The sequence below is a fragment of the Salminus brasiliensis genome, chromosome 19 (assembly GCF_030463535.1).
Source record: "Salminus brasiliensis chromosome 19, fSalBra1.hap2, whole genome shotgun sequence".
Taxonomy (NCBI): Eukaryota; Metazoa; Chordata; class Actinopteri; order Characiformes; family Bryconidae; genus Salminus; species Salminus brasiliensis.
In genome coordinates this window covers 30441385-30462616 of record NC_132896.1, presented here as the reverse complement: position 1 = coordinate 30462616, position 21232 = coordinate 30441385, and the positions used below count along the sequence as shown (strand labels likewise).

The following is a 21232-nucleotide window of genomic DNA, read 5'->3' as shown; positions in this document are numbered from 1 at the left end:
TGATGATGCCAGTGATTGGTTGATGATCTTCACCACATTGGAGTCACAAACCACAAAGTTCTGGCTACAGTTTGTTGTGCCCTCTATATAGAACCCAAAAGAAGTTTCTAGAAAGCTGACAGCGAGATATTATGTAATCAAAACTCTGTGTGTATGTGTGTGTGTGTGTGTTTGTGTCATTTAAGTAACTGTGTTGAATTGTACCTTAAAACAGTGGTAAAAATGGATTAAGTGACTGACGGGATTATTTCCTGTGCCAGGTTAAGGGCAGCGAGATTATATCGCGGCCCAGGCAACCCTGACAGGTGAACTGTCTCGTTTGGATGAATTAAACATCTCATGAAAGCTATCTACCTGCCCTTCTCAAGAGCACTGTGAGACTGCCTTGTAGTGGTGTCCAGACAGTGGTCAGACGTGTACGTTACGGCGAGCTGTATAGCTCACTTTGTTTTGGTCAAAGTGACTCAGAGGAGAGTGAGGGGGAACCTGACACTTTTAGTTTTTTGCTAAATAATTAAAAAAAAAAATTGAATGTGAGCAATATTAATTCTTGGGTCATTTCTACCACAGCATGAATAATCTCAAAATGACAAAAAAAATAAAAATAAAAAAATAAAAAAACAGGGAGCAGGTTATCCGATTTAGAATTCGAATTTACGGAGAGAAATCAGTTCAGCTTCACAGGCACACCTTGATTAACAACAAAAGAGAAAAATTAAAGAAAAGACATTCAAGAAAAAATTATTTTGATGGTCTGAAGTTAAATCCAATATCAAAAATAAATTCTCTGACTGTGCATTAAAGGTTAAACTCTAATGCAAATGACATTTAAATCAACCTTAATGAAAATACGTCACTTGAATAGGCATTATGAAAATCAGTTACTTTATTAGCCTTATGATTGGTCATTAAAACTTATCAAAAATTAATACTAATATTTAATGTTGTCTATCAATAAACTACGTCAACATTATCTAATTAACATGCTGTAAACCACTTTCGCTCTGGTAACATCATCAACTCGGATTTAAGCCTGTTTACATCCAGCCATGCCGGACTGGTTTATTTTGGCTATTGAGAAGACCCAGAGAATGGCTACATTTCTGGGGCCCTTATGCCCATCCAGAGCAAGACAATGGCAATGGAAGCCAGGAAAAACTCTCAAGATGGTAAATGAAAGATTCGTGGGAGGACCTAAGGAGGCTCAGGAGAGGACCCCATTGTCCTCGGGGTGACGCCAGAGAAGAGTAAACTTCTGTATTGAACTTTCTTTGTACTGAAATGTATATGCAAACAATCAATTAATTGAAAATTAATCAAAACCCACTAATCAATTATTGTGTGTGTTCATGGTACTGTCAACTTAAAAACATGCTGCCACGTGTGTAATCACGTGACTCCACCCGACCATTTCGATAACATGGAGGAGAACTGAGCAACTAGAGCATCTTATATAATCATTTGTTAATCATAATCAAGGTACAATCATCAATATATCTGAAGTCTTAATTATATTAATATTATATATATAAATCGCCATCATATTTATATATTTCACTGCAAGAAATTGAAGAAATTGTCTTTAGAAGTTGTGCTAAGAAGTAGAATAAAAGTTACTGCGACCAACAGTCTTGAGTGGTTTACTGCCTTTATAAAACAACATAATAAAACACAAATACTTGATACATTTATTAAGATTATTAATTTATTACATATTAACAACTCAAAAAACTCAAAGAAATACATATATTTTTTTAGCTTATTTAGAGTGGCCAAGATAGTGGATGCTGGATAGTGGCCTGGATAGTGCTGCTATCCTCTCGATGTGTCCCCTTGGCGTGATGTGCTGTTAGCACACAGCATTGTAAGATTGTAGCTGGTTAGCTTTTAGCCTTGCCCAGACTTTTTTATCCAGGTTTAGCTTTCTTAAGTCCTACCACAAATAAATAAGCCTGTGCTTTCCCTTCTGATGTGTGTTTAGCTCCAGTTTGGTTCAGCTGAGGTAGGCAGTTTGTTGTTGAGTTAGTCAGTGATGGAGAGAAGAGATGGTAAAAGACTATTGTAGCTTTTAGTCTAACACAGGAAAAGTCTCAGTCATGAGGCCTGGTTCACATAGCCACCTATATTCCCATAACCAGCAGAGTCTGGAGGTCATGAGCTGCTCTCGAGTATCAACAAGGAGTAGGACTTGCTTTGACTAGGGCACTTTCCTGAATGGGCAGGGTTTATGTCAATTTTTGGGGGTGTACATAGAGTAAGTCAAGATATGCACGTTATGTAACAGTTTTGGGTTTTTTTAATTCGCCCGTTTTGTTTCAGCTGGATTTCCTTTTGATTGAGGAGACAACAGTGTTCACGGTTCAAAGTCGGTCACTTCCATGTACTGAGCTCTCATTTTTTTAATTATGCCATAGAAAATACAGTTTTCCATTCTAGGTATCTTTACTGAGCGAGTAAAGTTTGATTAATAAGGCTGTGCAGTTTGTTGCTGCACCAATCAAATTCCTAAGTCTTAATTACAGTGAGATCAGAGGCACAATGGCTTTCAGTCATCAGCCTGTGACCTCTTGAGTGATGGCTAGGTTTCCTGATTGGCCTGGTTCTCAGGTTTCTGGGCCGCCGCTGTTTCTACACACAGACACAGATTGTAATCTCCTCTCTTTTTCAGAATTCGAACCATGACCTTCCCCATAATCCCACTCTTTGATTTCTGACAGCAGTAGAGGGAAAGAGTGAGGAGAAGAAATTTTACTTCAGTGTGGTTGAGAATTCGGTTCAAACAGGGACTGGCTAAATCATCCTAGCCTAAATAATGGCAAAAATGATCAAACACTGAACACTTTCATACATACTGAATAAAGTCATGCACTGAGTAGGCTTGAACCATAACATTAGCACCACCTGCTTAAAACTGATTATGTCCCCCTTGTGCCATGACAACAGATCTGACCATTTGAGGCATGGACTCCACAAGAACTCTGAAGGTGTCTTGTAGTATCTGGCACCAAGACGTTAGCAGCAGATCATTTAAGTCCTGTACGTTGTGAAGAGGGGCCTACATGGATCGCATCAATGTGCCTAAGGTGCACATGACCCTCTCTGAAGGGGGTTCACTGATTGTTTTTTCTTGGAACACAAAAAATCCACAAGACCTGCCTGATGTTTTGGAGATGTTCTGACACAGATGTCTAGACATCACAATTGGGCTCATGGTGGTGACTGAGTAATACACCTTAGTGTGTAATAGACCTTGATGCGTTTGCCCCTTAACATAGGCCATGGGCTTTTGAAGGGGTTAAGGGGTTAAATAAAGTAAGCGAAGGCTATGTAAGTCGGCATTACTCAAATTCATAATTAGGAGCAGTTGCTTCTATGGTAAGTTACTGGCAGTTAATATCATAGATATTTAATGACTAAAATATATGAACATCAATATACATAAATAAATCCACTTTTTCCTGTACATTTAAAATCATCCAATTTTTTGTTTTTTGGAGGGAACTGAATCATTTAAATTAATCGAAACAGAGTATTTCAACACATAATTATGTTTTCCCCGCTTGTAATCAATACATTCTTCAGGTGTTTTGTCCACCCCCCCCCCCCCCCCCCATTACCAAATAACAAATAGTAAAAGTATCCACTCAACAGGACATAATAGCCACATAAATTAAGGATATATTATAAAAAATAAATAAATAAATAAATAAATAAATAATAAAACAAACTTAAATAGAATTGCTGTTTTAATAAATCAGTGACTGGACTCCATCACTTAATGAATATATTATTTGCTCCATTTGGTAAACATCCCACACCTTTTGAATCCATAGCTTATATAGTGGGAGGTGGGAAGGGGTCTTGTAAATGGCACCTTTTTAACAAATCACTGACTCATGATTAAAGAATGAATCTAGCTTTTTTTTTTAAGATGTTACTCATGATGCTCTTTATGACAAATTGTCTACATACAATAAAACCATTTGATATAAATGATCAGTTGTAACGACCCAGAAAAAAAAAACTTCCAAATAATTTCATTGCATACCTGGACAGATTGAGATCTGTTGTAGCTTTACAGATAATAATAAGCATTCAGTCGAAGAACCCACATCCATGCTCCACTGACTTTTCCATTTCTCCATTGCCCTCTCTCGCTGGGTTTTCACTCCCCCTGGTGGAATACAATCAAACACCTGCCTTACAACTCTGAGCATGGAGCACGTCTGAGAAATGACTGAAACTCAGAGTTACTTACCCAATGAAGCTCCTCCACTATTAGTCACTGAGGACACTTAGTTTGTGGCGTGTCAGTATGACTGGTCATGCTATGCGGTGGGAGTGCCTGATGGCTTGTATCAGATGCAGCTGATACAAGCCATCAGGCTCTAACTTAGAGCTCTAACTTAGAGCTGCACTGTAGTTACCCTGTTTTATCACTAGGCTCACCATTCAGCTGTTAACCAACTAAATCTGTTATATTTCAAAGACAATGACAACTACATCCAACTAGGTCTCAGTATGAATAATGATAGTACACCAACATATGTGTCTCAGGGCTCTTACAAACAAAGCACGAGAACCCCAGACTTTAAAGACCCACTTGAATCCAGTTCCGGGTCCAGATCAAGGTCCAGATTAGAAGACTTCTATTCTACACCTACATCTACATCTCAGTTCTAACACTCAACAACAACCTGAAATTGACTCAGTATCTGGGTCAAATCCTGGAGCTTCCAGGGAAACTGGCCTGCCTTGTAAAAACCCTTGCCTCTTTCCCCCCTTTGGTCTTCCACTGCTCCTGCCGTACTTACCCCAACCCCTAGTTTAAAAACGACATTACTGTCATATTTAACATCAGTTTCACAGGCTCTTAAGTTGAACCATGTGACGTACTTTGCATAGTCATTTCTGCATTATGGTCAATAACAAGACAATAAAACTAAGCTTCATAGAGGTTTCATAGAATAGGGTTTTTCCAAGCATTATTTCAGATCAAAGTCAAATAATTTAGGCCCAAAGGAACAGCCTTAAATGATCCAGACTAATTCTGAGTCACCCCCCATAGTTTGCATAGTTTTACTGTAAAAGCCTTTTATATTAGATTATTTTAGATATTAGTAGTATTATTTATTTCTGACCTCACAATTTTATTTGCTGAAGAGAAGCAGCAAGGGACTCTGTAAATACCAGTCCATCCTTACCTATTGTCCTAAAATATGACTTTTTTATAAGAGACAGTCATACGTCAGATGTTATTTTCAAGGGAAACCTAGGACTTCATGATCTAGTACTTCTCGCACAGATCACAGCAAAGCCAACTCTGACTCTATATTCTGAGTCTGCCATTCTGTTCCATCACAAGGCAGGGTCTGTACTATCACAATAAATGATAATGTGTTAAAAATAAATTAAATACAGATTTTAGATGGAATCCAGTTGTGTGGAGTCAAGAGTTAAGGCAACAAATGGTGGACAATGTCAACTCTAATAAAGATTGAAATGGTTCAACCCCTTAAAAAGCCTATGGCCCGCCAACGACAAACCTCTGTTACCAAGGAAAAGCCCCACCTGTTTGTACAGAAGTCCCTGTAGTTACTGAGTAATACGGCTTAGTGTACGTTAAAGGGTCTAACAGTGTAACTATAACAGAGTTGACTGAGTTTAACCTTTCCATACGTAAAATACACCCACAATTCTAGAAAGACCCACATACATAAAGAGCTCTGTATGTATTAGTATTAGTTATGTTAGCAGCACTGATTATAGTAAAAGTTGCCCGATTTCAGACAGACTGTTTTTCCTTTATTTGAAACCATTACATTGTTTACCTAATGACTTGATACCCTGTGTACCCTGGACATTACATTTTTGCCTCTTTGCACCATGATACTTCACTTTTTTTCAACTTTGACCCTTTGGTCTCATATAAGGACATTGTTTTTTTTTTGCAAAAACAACTTCCTGAACAAAGACTAAGTTTAATTTTTATACTTGTTAGGTCCTACTAATCCCAAACAGGAGACATTAAAAATGCACACCAAGCAAAAGTCCATGTCTCAGGAGGTGACTAGTGCTTCAGGGGATTCCAGTGATGAGGAAGTAGGAAAAAGTAAAGTACAAATAATGAACGACAGTACAGCAAATCATCTGCTATAAAACTGGACTCATGTTCAGTGACACACTACATTTTCATTTGAAGTACTATTACATTGACCCCTATAACCAGTCAATCAAATGCTAACGGCTGTTCATTCCCAGAAGCCTTGTGTGATGACCTAGTCAGACCTCAGACCTGGCTGTAACTCCTGGAATATACATATAATATACCTTAAAGTGTACATTCACATACAATCCCTCCAAATAAATGTGCTTCAGATGGTTATTTGAGTGATGCTTTTGTTATAGAGATGTTGAGTGTGAATGTCAAGAACCTTTAAATTGGTAAAGAACCTTTACATTACGTGAGGGTCCTTCAGACCTTTAAAAGGCCCTTGACTCTCGCACTCATCTCCATTACAAACACGGTTCATTTTGAATCCAAAGGTGGTTCTTTTGTGGCATCGCTTAAGGAATCATTTGTAGCACCCTTATTTGCTTGCAATATCCTTGCAATACCCTCAGAAGACCCATGCCTCCTTGTTTAGTGTATTTTTTTTCATTATTGGTCCTTGTCGTTTGCAGCAGAACATAGTAGAACCTCACTGTTCACAGCAGAACCTAGTAGAACCTCACTGTAAAACATTTGTGGGCGTGTTTGGTGATCACAGAAGTTCCAAGAATCTGAGTTTAACCTACTGAAAGGATGACCGTATAGCCATTTTCTAAAGAAGCCTTGGTGTCATTCTGCTGCAATGAGGAACTCCAGGATGGCAAAATGTGTGCATACGCATGGGGTGTGTCTCCTTATCTGGTAGACTGAGTACAAATCATTGTTTCAAGTAAAATAATACAAATAATGTGTCTCAAAGAGTAATTCATTTTTCTTATTCATACACACTTATTTAAGGCCTTTTAGGGTTTTTAAGGGTTACAAACCAACAAATCAACAAAATGGAACAAGATGAAAATGACAACACCAGCAACAACATCTACATGAAGATAATAATGAGACAACCACCCCAATACAAAACAAATGGCCTAAAGGTCAGAGAAGGAGGCCTGGGATCAGAAGGTTGTCCATTCAATCCCCTGAACCCCCAATGTCTCCCAGGGTGCTGAGATAGTTGCCCACCACCCCAGATGTGTGTGCAGTTGCTGCCTATGGTGTGTTTTGTACTGTAATTGCTTACTGTAACCTAATTACATAGTTCTGTACATATACATTATACATTACATAAACATATACATTAATATACATTAAATTAAATAAGAAAGATTGGCTGTAATTACTTCACTAATAGGAAATATTTTCCACATCCGATTTAGCTGGGTTTTTTTACTTTTCCCACTGACGCTTACATTCCTACTAATCATTAACCAAAAATGTGCATGACACACTGTATTGTTACAGCCCTGTTTGTGTGTGTGTGTGTGTGTGTGTGTGTGTGTGTATAAATACAGGACTGCTCCATACGTAATGTAGACTCTAAAAACCAGAACACCCTTAATCCACTGAACTGAGCTAAACAACTGAACACTTCCATCATCTTCACCTTTATCCTCTTCTCAGCATCTTTTTAAAGGTAGGCCTGCATAGAGCATTGCTTTATATTTAGTGTACACCGATACATAAATAATGCATTCAATTAATATTATACACTGGACTGGGGGGCGTCCAGGAGAAACCTGGAACCAAGCTCTGTTCTTTAGACTAGCTCAGAAGATCTCGCCTACTTTCTTCAGAATGAGAAATTCCTGTTCTTTTTTACTGGATTTATGTGCATCTGCATCTGTTCTGCAGTACAAACTAAACTGAAAATTTTAATTTAAATAATAAAATAATTCAATTTAAATTATGAGAGAAGGAGCGTACAACCTCTGTACAGTACTGTATATTGAAAAAATACCAGGAAAACATGCCCTTAACTCTCATGAGGAGGGCTGTGGAGATGTTTAATGAACACCAAGATGTAAATCCATGGCTTTTTGAAGAAATATTATTAGTATTTATTCTACTGATAGTGTTTGTAAATGTAAACAAACACTTCTCAGATCAGCTTTTTCCTTCTAATTTTTCATACAGTATTTTTCCTTCATAATTTTTATACAGTACTGTGTATTCATCTTTTCACTGTCCTGCAAAAAAATAAATAAATACATTTCACTTTGTGACATAATGTACATCTGGCAGTAGTTATTTACATTCTGTCAGGATTTCAGGATGAGCTGACCAATAGAAATGCTCCAAAATGACTTGGAATAAAACATTTTACATTGACTTCCATTGAAAGTTAAGAAAGTTGCCAATTTGGAGATGCAAGGTTTTTGTGTGACAGTCATTATATATTCCAGTATGAAGTGAAGGAACTGCAGTAGGAGGATCTGCAGTTATACACGTGTCTGATCACATATCTGATCTGATAATACATTATGACCCAAATGGTTTGTTGGTTTAACAATATTTGAGGGCCTAATTGAGGAAGCAGTGTGTGTAGGGCCATGGCCTTACTGTTAGCAAACAAGGAAACTCTGACCGTTGCTATGAAGCCAAACTGTTTACAGGAAAGATCACTGGACAAGAAGCAGTCTAATGTTAAATAGAGTTATTAAAAACAGTTAAATTCTCACAATGGACAACTTCCTTCCCTCTGTTGATCTTGGACCTCATAGACTTCTGAAGCTGATGGTTAGATGGATCAGGTAGAGTCATTTGGGGTTTGGAGCTAACGTAAAAAGTAGGTCTCCAGGAGCACAGATGGTTCCCACAACTGTTTTTCTTCTGTTCTTCTTTTTCATGAATGGGACAGATGGGGTACCCACTGCTCTTCTTCTGTTCTTTGATTGGCTGGTCTCTGGCATTTCTGCCTTCACTATCACCGGACATGCAAAGCGTGACACACACTGATATCACAATGGAGGCACTGCTCGAAGTCGCAAGTTCAGCTTGCAGAGACGAAGCACAGGCCAAGGGGCAGAACTACAAAGAACCAGTAAGAATGTGCGGATTTGGATGAGTGGGGTGTGTTAAAGGGCCATATCATGAAAAATGTGATGTAAAGAATGGTCAGAACTGGGGGCTGTCAATACAGTTCACTCCGCATCCCCATTTTAGTTAAATATGTTATATAATGTGTATATGCAATCATGTGAAAAACAATGTGCACCCGATAGTACTATGGGTTTACATATCAAGAGATGATAAAAATATCTGGTCCTTAAGAGGTCTTAAAATTATGTATTGCTGCTGTGCTTGAGGTCATTGTCCTGTGGCATGACCCAATTTCGGCCGAGCTTTAGATGCCTCACATTTGACATTTGTATTCTACATATAGAAGAATAATACAAATACAACAATGTCAGATATAGGCCCTTTAATACTGTCACACACTTGGAGGGGTGTAGATACACGAATATATGTCAAGAATAAGTGTTTGATTGACTCTTTGAGTGTGTGTTTCTGTGTGTTGTAGGCCCTCTTGACAGCACAAAGCCTGCTACTTGCATGCTTAGGTGTTTCGGAGGATGCAGGCCTATCATCATCAAAGTTAATAGAGGTGCTGGAAGAGATCATTTCAGAGAACACTAATATCGACAATGACCTGGGTGGAAGCCCAGCCCACCACTTCAATGACGAAGTGTTTGAACAAGGGCGTGAGATCATTACTCAGGGTGTTTCTGTCATCAGAGCCAGCCTACAGCAAGATGACTTGCAGGCAGCTAGGCGTGCACTTGGGGCCGTCACCCATACTCTCCAGGTGAGAAAACATGCCTTTGTGATAAATGACCCTAAACTTACCCTAAAGTTTCTACACACAGGTCTCAGAGACCCCCATGCCAGTCCAAGTGGGTTTGTACCAAGAGCAGTGTAAAAACATGGACTGGCTAGGGGTCCTTTTGGACTTGGTTAGGAACTTCACAATGTGGTACATATATAATTCTTTTGACATTTTTTAAAAATTAAAATACATGGACAAAAGTATGTAGACACAACTTTTATTAAGTAGTGAGTTTGACAATCAGATGGTAGGGTGAGGATTTAGCTCCAACAGCTTGAATCCATGGATGCGACCTGCATTGTGTCAACAGTCCAGGCTGGTGGAGGTACTGCAACGGTGAAGGAATGGTTTCTTGGCACACTTTAGGCTGTTAATACCAATCAATCATTGCTTGAAAGCCACAAATTATTTGAGTACTGTTGCTGACCATGTGCATCCCTTCATGGCCACAATGTATCCATCTTCTAATGGCTATTTCAGCATGATAATGCTCCATTATCTTGACAGTGAGTTCAGAGTTCTCCAGTCATCTACCTTCCCATCCACTAGCTCTGAATCCAGTTTAAAGACCTTAGGGATGTGGTAGAGTGAGGGGTTTGCCACATGAAAGTGCTCTGAAGCTGTTTTGAGAGTAAACAGAGGCCAAGACCAGCACAGGGAAACTGGTATAGCAGTATAGGGGGTTGAACTCCATATTAATGTCCATGGTTATGGAATGACATCTTCAGTAAGCACAAACGGACACGATATTTGGGTGTCCGCACACTTTTGACATGGTTAGTTTTGCTCTTTGTGCTCTTCAGTGTGTTGAATGGTCTTTGGCTATACGTTTTGTTGTCTGCAGGATTTCTACAGTCACAGTAACTGGATTGAGCTGGGAAATCAGGACCCTTACCAAAAGTTGCTGCGTCCTGACCTTCAATTTGACAACCTTGCAGGTGTGTGTATAAACATACAGTGAGTCCAAGAAGTATTTGATCCCTTGCTGATTTTCTTCGTTGGCCCACTAATAAAGACATGATCATTCTATACTTTTAATGGTAGATGTATTCTTACATGGAGAGACAGAATATTAAAAAGAAAATCCAGAAAATAAATCTAAGGAATATATATTAATTGATTTGTATTTCATGGAGTGAAATAAGTATTTGATCCCTTAGTATTCATTAGCAGTTCTGGCTTTTACAGACCAGTTAGACACTCCCAATCAACTTGTTACCTGACCTGAAGCCACCTGTTCTCACTAATCACTTGTGTGAAAAACACCTGTCCACAGAATCAGACAGATCACACAGATTTCAAGTCTCCAACATGGGTAAAACCAAAGAGCTGTCACAGGACCTCAGAGTCAGAATTGTTGACCTTCACAAAGCTGGAATGGGCTACAAAAAGATTAGTAAGGTGTTGGATGTGAAAGTAACAACTATTGGTGCAATTATCAGAAAGTTTAAAGAGTATAACATGACAATCAACAGACCTCGGCCCGGTGCTCCAAAGAAGATTTCGCCTCGTGGGGTGGCAATGATGCTGAGAACAGTCAGAAATCGTCCTGCAACCACTCGGCAGGAGTTAGCAAATGACCTGAAGGCAGCTGGGACCACAGTTTGCAAGGAAACAATTGGCAACACTTTGCGCAACAATGGATTCACATCCTGCAGTGCCCGAAAGGTACCCCTGCTGAAGAGAGCACATGTGGAGGCGCGCCTCAAGTATGCCAATGATCATTTGAAAGATGAACCAAGTTATTGGGAGAAGGTTTTGTGGTCAGACGAGACCAAAATTGAACTTTTTGGCCTCAACTCCACCCGCCATGTGTGGAGGAAGAAAAATGCTGCCTATGACCCCAAGAACACTGTGCCCACCGTCAAGCATGGAGGTGGAAGCATAATGTTTTGGGGGTGTTTCTCTGCCAAGGGTACAGGGCTACTTCACCGCATCACTGGGAAGATGGATGGAGCCATGTACCGCACAATCCTGAGGGACAACCTCCTCCCCTCTGCCAGGGATCTGAAAATGGGCCGTGGTTGGGTCTTCCAACATGATAACGACCCTAAACATACAGCAAAGGCAACAAAGGATTGGCTCAAGAAAAATCACATTAAGGTCATGGAGTGGCCCAGCCAGTCGCCAGACCTCAATCCGATCGAAAATCTATGGAGGGAGCTGAAGGTCAGAGTTGCCAAGCGACAGCCCACCAACCTTCATGATTTAGAGAAGATCTGCAAAGAAGAGTGGGCCAAAATTCCCCCTGGTGTGTGTGCTAAACTTGTGGTTAACTACAACAAACGTCTCACCGCTGTGCTTGCAAACAAAGGCTTTGCCACTAAGTATTGAGTGTGTTTGGCAAGAGGGATCAAATACTTATTTTCCTCATTGAAATACAAATTAATTAAAATATATTCTTTAAAATTATATTCTGGATTTTTGTCTTGATATTCTGTCTCTCCATGTTAGAATATATCTACCATTAAAAGTGCAGAAGGATAGTGTCTTTATTAGTGGGCAAACAAAGAAAATCAGCAAGGGATCAAATACTTCTTGGACTCACTGTACATGTGTGGTTATGTCTGTCTCCTTGTCTTTGTGCATGTGTGTATGAAGGCATGTGGAAAATGTTTGTATTTCTCCTGTTACCAGATGCAAACACCCCAACCTGTAATGACTGTCAGGACAGAGAGTGTCCTAACGTTATCCTACCAGAGATCCTGAGCAGAAATACACTCACTTCAGGATACGTGAGGCCTACTCCCCAAGGTAGTACCTACAAAACACACACACACAAGCAGCACTCACAATGTTCACTGAAGGAACTGGTTTGGAGTTATTTTGGCCTCCCTTTCTCTCTTTCTAGGTAAATGTAATCATGGTGACAACACTATTGGTGGGATCAACAAGGATGTTGGTGGTGGGAATGTGGCACCAGGTGCCATTGACCCTCACATCGCTGCTCATGTTGTTGCGACTGAAGCTACTAAGAACCTGCTGCAGGACATTCGCACCGCATTCGGAAGTGCAACGTTCCTACGGTACATACTCTTAAAATTTACACAATCCCTAAATGTTAAATAGGCCCCCACTCTAAGGCCCTCCCCTCTCATATGTAGTGTTTCAGTATTGTGTCTGCCTGTTTACTATAAGAGACTATAGGCCAGTGTGACAGCAAGACACTGATATCTGTGTCTGTCTCCATCTTTCTCACTTATACAGTTTGCTGGGTATTACTCGTTCATCAGTGGTGTGTTTTGTCATTGACACGACTGGAAGTATGACGGATGACATTGCACACGTGCGGACACTCACTGCTGACATGATCAACAGCAAAACTGGAACTCCAGATGAGCCTTCCTTGTACATCCTGGTTGAATTCAACGACCCTGGTTAGTGTTGATGTGTGTGTCTGCGGTTTCTGTCAAATGTGACTGCTGTCATGCAATAATCTCCAAAATTGTAACTTTATGAATTTTTTAAACTATTTTTATTGGTTTATTTATCATGAAAATTGAGACCTATTCCTTGTTATATTTATTATATTTAACATAGGTACATATTTATATTCTGTTCCATATTTATTATTTATAACACTATTTGGTTTCCATCTATCTATCTATCTATCTAAATATTTATTTGTCTGTCTTTCAGTTTTTTTAACATTAACATTAAAATGAACAACTTAAGAAAAGATCAAAACATTATTTTTCATTTTTCAAAACATTTATTTTTTCATTATTTGTTTTATTACCACCAAACAAAAACTTTTTATTTCCATGTTTGTTGTTTTTACTTTTTTTACATAACGTCAGTCTGGCAGTTGTTCTTTACATTGTTTCAGACTTCCCTGATGAATGGACCAATAGACATTCTTCAATATGACTTCTAATACAATGTTTTTACATTGTCTTCTATTGATATTTCTCCTTCTCCATAAACAAACTATGGCAGTAAAAATGTCTGTACTGAAAAATGCCACCTTTCAGTTTAGCACTGTCATAGGGTGCCACGTTTTCAACCAGTCAGATTGTAGTTTTTTTTTGTTCTGCTAGAAGTGCCCCAGTCCACTGTAAGTCCTGTTACAGTAAAGAAGCAGTACAGCAGTAAACAGAGTTAATCTGTTTAGAATATATCAGGAACATTTCCATAAATGCCTGTGCATATATATTTATGACTGTGTTGTGTGTGTGTGTGTGTGTGTGTGTGTTTGTGTATGTGTGTGTGTGTGTGTAGACGTAAAGCAACCAGTAAGTACCACAGATCCTGAGGAAATGATACGCATGGTCAACAACATTAGAGTTGCTGGAGGTGGAGACCCACCAGAGTATAGCCTGACGGGAATTCAGGTGTGTTATAGTGTGCGTGTGCGTGTGCGTGTGTGTGTGTGTGCAGTTTTTAATTTAAATTCTGTAACTGTAGCTGCATCCTCCTTTCTTCCTTTAATGATTTCTATGTTCCCCCACCAGTATGCCCTGTTAACGGCTCCTCCCTCATCAAACATCTTTGTGTTTACTGATGCCCCTGCCAAAGATGTTGAACTTGAGAGCACTGTGAAATCTCTGGCTCAAAGCACACAGTCCAAGGTTAGTCTATTTATAAATAAACACACTTTATAGCATTGTTGTCATTGTTTAGCATTGTATAGTGTTGTTGTTTTGTGCCACAATTATGTCTGAAGCATTACTGGCTACTGTGATTTATCAGTCTACTCAGACTTTAGTAGAGCTCAGTAACACTGAGATGAATAACTGATCAGCACAGTGATTTATCAGTCTACTCAGACTTAGTAGAGCTCAGTAACACTGAGATAAATAACTGATCAGCACAGTGATTTATCAGTCTACTCAGACTTAGTAGAGCTCAGTAACACTGAGATAAATAACTGATCAGCACAGTGATTTATCAGTCTACTCAGACTTAGTAGAGCTCAGTAACACTGAGATAAATAACTGATCAGCACAGTGATTTATCAGTCTACTCAGACTTAGTAGAGCTCAGTAACACTGAGATAAATAACTGATCAGCACAGTGATTTATCAGTCTACTCAGACTTAGTAGAGCTCAGTAACACTGAGATAAATAACTGATCAGCACAGTGATTTATCAGTCTACTTAGGCTTTAGTAGAGCTCAGTAACACTGAGATGAATAACTGATCAGCACAGTGATTTATCAGTCTACTCAGGCTTTAGTAGAGCTCAGTAACACTGAGATGAATAACTGATCAGCACATTGATTTATCAGTCTACTCAGGCTTTAGTAGAGCACAGTAACACTGAGATAAATAACTGATCAGCACAGTGATTTATCAGTCTACTCAGGCTTTAGTAGAGCTCAGTAACACTGAGATGAATAACTGATCAGCACAGTGATTTATCAGTCTACTCAGGCTTTAGTAGAGCTCAGTAACACTGAGATAAATAACTGATCAGCACAGTGATTTATCAGTCTACTCAGGCTTTAGTAGAGCTCAGTAACACTGAGATACTAAATAACTGATCAGCACAGTGATTTATCAGTCTACTCAGACTTTAGTAGAGCTCAGTAACACTGAGATAAATAACTGATCAGCACAGTGATTTATCTTTTTGACAAACAACATGTTGTATGTGTTTGTTTGCATGTGTTGGTCTGTGTGTGACAGATATCATTCCTGCTGACCAATGGCCCATCCATCAGCAGCAGAAGGAGGAGGAGAAGTGTCGTATCAAACCCATCCAACAATCTGTACCAACAGCTGGCTCAGCTATCGGGTGGACAGGCAATCGAAGTCTCCAAAGCCACAATTTCTCAGGCCACTTCAATCATTCAAGACTCTGTTACATCTTCTCAAGTGAGGAGCATACATCACACACATACACACACACACATCAAACCCAGTCTATCCTTCATGTACTCTTTCTCTAAATTTACTTTCCATCATCATTTGTTGTTCAGTTCTCTGTTTTCTTTTGGTCCTTTATCTTCAGGTGACTCTGCTCCAGATTGACTCCACTGGGCCGGATACACTCTCCTTCATTGTGGATCCAAGAGTTCAGAGTGTGATCTTATATATCACAGGGCTGTCAGTCGAATTCAGCCTCCAGAACCCCTCAGGTAGCACATGTTAAATCTTAAACCTTTATGACTATGGAAATCATACACTAGGTCTGGTATATTCAGTCTTTCTCTGATTCTGTACTGAAATGCATGCCAACCAAACCCAATTGTAAAATGTGCTGTGTTTCAGGAGTGTCTCAGGAGAGTACAGTTGAATCAGGCCCGCTGGCTTCAGTATCTGCAGTGGGAAATCTATTCACAGTGCGTCTAAACGAAGGGAATCAAACCGGCAGATGGCTCATCACTGTCAGATCTTCCCAGGCTTATTCTCTCAGAGTTAAAGGTTATCTAATGCTGTGGTTTTATAATTAGTACAGGTGGAAAATGCCAGGATGTTAGAAATAGTATTTTGGTTCATACTTTACTTCGGTATTTATGAAACTGAACTTTTTACTCAACTACATTTCTTTACTTAGACATTCAGAGTAGTCAAAGGCCATGAGATTCACGATGCTGTTATTTAAAGCATGACTAACTCATGTTAAATTTCCTTTTTTTTAACATTTTTCACTGATATAGCTTTATATAGTTGTACTTTTTGTCGTTGAAGCCTATTTTATTCAATTTGTATGGTTTTCTGAACCATAAACAACCAAATATCCAACCTCTCTGTATCTCTTTTAATTAATGAGGCTGTTTTTGTTACTGGACCTTTAAGACCTATATGTATCTATTTTGATTGGCTACTTCATTCAGAAAGCAGTCCAGGCTAAATACTCCTTCAATGTGAAAGGGTGGAGCTAAACTGCTGTAGGCTGAATAGGCGAAAATAGCAGTAAGCCCCCCAACAACGGCCATCCCCAATATCTGGCTATGTAAATGTGTTGGTTTCTTTACATCACAAAAACATTCACTTAATAGTTTCCATGTATGGACTGCAAGGAGTAAGAAATGAACAATACAAAAAGCTGAGGAAAGGTCTCACTGATTTTGACCCTTTTTGTAAATATGCATTCCTCTTCAGGGCGAAGCACATTGGATTTTATGTCCCGGTTTGTGGAGGAGTTTGGTGGACCACATCCAGGGTTTGCTGAGATATCGGCGAGGCCCCCTGCAGGTAAGCCGGCCTGTACAGCTGCTGTAACTTGCCTCTTGGTGCTTTTCTGCACTTTTCCTGTTTTCTTTTTTGCTTTTCATGAGGCAAATTTGGTACCTGGAACCAGGTATGTTTTAGTACCTGCTTGATTATGGTTCCACTGAGCACTGATTGGCCAAAGAGGATCGTCACTCTACACGACACATTTCAGACATCCAGCACAAACTAGCCATTTGTGAAATCTCCATATTAGACTCACTAAGATTGTTAGTGGGCTAGCTATTTGAATGGACGCTAATTATAACAATCGGTAGCAGTATATTGTATATTGGCAGTATATGGGTGTGTGTGTACTCACTGCCCCTAGATCACTAGTGTGTGTGTGTGTGTGTGTGTGTGTTCACTACCACAGATGGGTTAAATGCGGAGGACACATTTCGCTGTGCAGTGCACACTGTACAGTGACAAATACGTGCACCTTTACCTTTACCTTTTTACCTTTTTTTGCTATCGCTATCTGGCTGGACATTGGCAAATGCTACAATAATAACCTCACCTTCAGATTAAGCCTTAAATTAAGTGATATCTTAAAACTGAGACATGGAATGTAATATATATGATCCTTGCATGTCTGTTATGAGCCAAACATGACTTTTAAAAAAACATCTAACACAGCTAGCTACCAAATTGATTTATTTACCACTAATTCTTCACTTTAATCTCATAACAGGATTGCTATAATGTCATTCAGAATCTATAAAACGTGTGTGTGTGTGTGTTACAGGTCAGAACGCGATTCTCCGGCTAACAGTAACAGGCGTTGACATGCTGTTTGAGGTGAAACTGAGCTTGGTGAGCGCAAATGGAGAGCTTCTAAGGAACACCAGTGTAACAAGACTAAGGCAGGGAACGTATCTTGCCAGAGTGCCTCCCCTACCGGAAGTCCCATTCATTCTGCTCCTGACAGGGGAGGAGGCAGATGGACAGCTCTTCCAGAGGCAGTCGACGACTCAGATCCAGGCATCGCAGCTCACTGTGCAGGTTAGGAGATAAAGCAATAGAAAGAAAAAAAGGATGGAGAGGTTTCAGACACATAACATGTTCTGAGTTTCTCATTTCAAGACTTCAACCTATGTCCTGCTTTAACCTGCTAGGTCCAGAAAGTGGTCATCCTAGTACCAGGCCAGTCCATCGCTGTCCCATTCACTGTGGAAGCACGTGGGATCGAGGGTGCTTTGGATATACAAGCCCAGGATGATCAAAGATTTGTGAGAACATTTAATACTAGGTAAATACTTTTGGCATGGACGACACAGGCCGTACTTATCACTACAAACTGGTGTTTCTATAAATGTATTAAATAGAGATGCAAAGAGATATTGGTATTATCAGACAGATGTTTAGATTTAACTGAGATTTTTAAATGGTGTTGCATAAAATAAACATCAGCATCAGCAGATTAGCACATGGAAATTCCTATTCTAATAGTTGTGCAGCCCTAATATTACACATATGAGAATTTCTCTCACTTTCTAAATCAGTACTATTTGACCATGTATTGCTAAAATTACAGGCCAGATGTTTGCAAATGTAAATATAGGTTTAATAACAAGGAGCTTGTAATAGTTAGTAGGCCAAGATGCAAGAGGTGGGCAAGACTAGAGGCAGAAACCACAGATTGAAGATGTTATTAAAACCGAAAGAACAATTAACCAACCAAGCAACCAAAACAAAAGGACAAGCCATCTAGGAGAAATTCAATCAACAAGCCAAGATAATACACACAAGAGAGCACTCAGTATGCAACCAGAGAGATTGGCAATGCGAGCCAAGAAAAGTGAGCTTAGAACAGACAGGGTGTAAACTAGACACAGGTGAAAAGCACTCGTACTCTGAAGATGACGACTGGAAAACCTAACCATGTGTTTGTATGTGTGTTTGTCCCAGCTTACATGTCAGTAATGTCACAGATAACGCTACTGGCTGGCTGGGTCTCACTGTGCCCACCGGAACCCCACCAGGCACCTCCTCAGTCGTGACCTTAGAGGCCGAGTCAACTGCAACTCGTCAGTCAAACTTCGCCCTCCTTCGTGTTTCCGTCATCCAAGCAGTATGTAATACAATTATACAAAATACAAAAGAGTTATTTTAAGACATATGGTAACAAATACACATCTTATATATGTTATCATTTTTTAAACTTGCAGTTGATTCAAATCAAGGGTATTAAAAAAATATGCTTTCATTGGAGTAACTGTCTCTACTGTCCAGGGAAGAAGGCTATGTACTAGATTCTAGAGCATTGCTGTGAAGATTTGATTGCATTCAGCTACAAGAGTGTTAGTGAGTTTAGGATATTGGTTGACCACCATCCCACCTTATCCCCCAACCTCCCGACTTGTCCCAAAAGTACTGGATGGAGCACCAACCATCATTCCAGAGAACACAGTTTCACAGCTACACGGCTCACACCATGCATTAGGCAGCATGGTGCCAATAGGTTCATGTGAATCTGCTCCAGAAAGTCCTAATTCTATTGGCAGTACCTCTCTAAAAGTAGCTGAATAATATATTCAAGATTCAAGATCATGGAAATTAATTAGCCTCTGAATTACATTTCCAGAAGTCAGTTATGCTGCTGTTTAAACACTCCTGCATGAATGCAGTAATCACTAATATATATGTGTGTGTGTGTGTGTGTGTGTGTGTGTGTACATCCCACAGGTCATTGACTTCACCCCGCCTGTGTGTCGTGTGGTTAACGAAAGTCTGGACTGTCCTACCCAGTGTGGGAATGCTACATGGGAGGTGACGTTGCTCATGACGGACGGTAACGGAACTGGACTCCAGGCTCCGCGCATATCAATCACTCTTCCAGATACGACCTACAACGAGTCCACTGTGAGCATCACTGAGGTTACGGATGAAAACGGCTACAATGCCACTTTGCTGACCTACACAGCATCCTGTTGTGTGACCAATGTGGACATTTCTGCAGTGGACAAGGAGGGCAACGTGGGCCGGTGTGACTTCAGCATCAGACGGCCCAGCACTGCTGCACCTCCTCAAACCACCCTCACCAGCCCAACAACGGCCAGACCGACCTCCAATACCATCAGTACAACTCCCTCCAACAGCCCCAGATTACCCGTACCCCTCTGGACCACTTTGCTGCTGCTAGCCCTTACAGCTCTACGCTTCTAGTAGAGCTACATTCAGTGTTCTACACTCGTACAAGCACTTTATGAACTACAAACCAACAGCTGTACCTTTCCATATTGCTGAGGCCAGGTGCATTGAGTACACATTCAGTCCACTTTCTTGTCTGTCTTCGTGTTCACGCCCAGCTAGGAATGCCATTTTTGGTTTTGTTAAAGAAAGATAATGCTTGAACTACTGAATTTTACACAGTGATATGTGAATATGGGTAGATTTGATAAAACATTACATTTTCTAGTGTTATTGCATTATTTACACTGTAATAAATTACATTTACAACATTGTTGTCTGTTTTTTATGAAAAGGAACAAGGCTGACATATGGGTTTGGGTCTAGTTGAACTTTATACCACCTATAAAGTGGCACCCAGATGACCCAAAAAACATTTAACATAGCAAAACATTTAACACAACAGTATGCAGCAATTTTATCTTAAAACAGCAGTTTCAGAATCACGCTGATGCTCCACTGACTGTAACAGGGAGAATGGCGTCTCTGTCATTGCCACTTCAGGCCTGAATGCTGCTACTGAACTATGCAACTTGGTGGAGCTGTACTGGACTTCTTGCCAAAACTGTGTAACTCTGCATAACTCCTGTAGTATTACTCTACCACCTCAGTCCACATGCTTCTTTACCCTGGGATGCTGTTTCTGTATCTCTCAGCAAATGCACATTTTCAGCTGTCCACAAGGGGGCCCTAAAAGCGTGATTTGCATTTATAACAGTGGAGTTAAATTACACTCGAGAACAGTAGGGGGAGCCCATGAGCAACAAATACCAATACTTACACAATGCTCCTTTTATTATAAACATTTCCTCATAATAATTTAGGCAATATTATGTATTATTTCCATCGTTTACAGTGTTTTAACAAGTAAAAGGGCTTGGAGCAAAAGTTTGGGTGCCCTGCATATGCATTCCCTGTCCTGTCTACTTAGTCACACCCAATTTGGAAACTTCTTGTAGCAGCTAAGTTCTTATTTGGAGGATTTTCACCTGTTTATCTGCAGA

General features: G+C 39.8%; 1 protein-coding gene across 1 annotated transcript; it reads left to right on the top strand.

Moving 5' to 3' along the window:
* Nucleotides 1–8909: 8909 nt before the first annotated feature.
* On the top strand, nucleotides 8910–20256 carry LOC140540755 (von Willebrand factor A domain-containing protein 7-like). Its single transcript, XM_072663183.1, has 16 exons — nucleotides 8910–9092; nucleotides 9573–9857; nucleotides 10723–10816; nucleotides 12516–12632; nucleotides 12730–12904; nucleotides 13086–13255; nucleotides 14100–14212; nucleotides 14333–14449; nucleotides 15510–15698; nucleotides 15835–15961; nucleotides 16095–16247; nucleotides 16929–17021; nucleotides 17785–18041; nucleotides 18155–18288; nucleotides 18948–19110; nucleotides 19725–20256. The coding sequence occupies exons 1-16, from the start codon at nucleotides 8910–8912 to the stop codon at nucleotides 20202–20204; spliced, it is 2850 nt and encodes a 949-aa protein (XP_072519284.1). The 3' UTR covers nucleotides 20205–20256.
* The last annotated feature ends 976 nt before the right edge of the window (nucleotides 20257–21232 follow it).

Bases quoted from the DNA above. Each gene is read 5' to 3' on its own strand.
- LOC140540755 (XM_072663183.1), top strand. From the start codon at position 8,910: ATGGGGTACCCACTGCTCTTCTTCTGTTCTTTGATTGGCTGGTCTCTG. The intron at 14,450-15,509 runs GTTAGTCTATTT...TGTGTGTGACAG, and splicing joins CTCAAAGCACACAGTCCAAG to ATATCATTCCTGCTGACCAA. The intron at 15,962-16,094 runs GTAGCACATGTT...GCTGTGTTTCAG, and splicing joins CAGCCTCCAGAACCCCTCAG to GAGTGTCTCAGGAGAGTACA.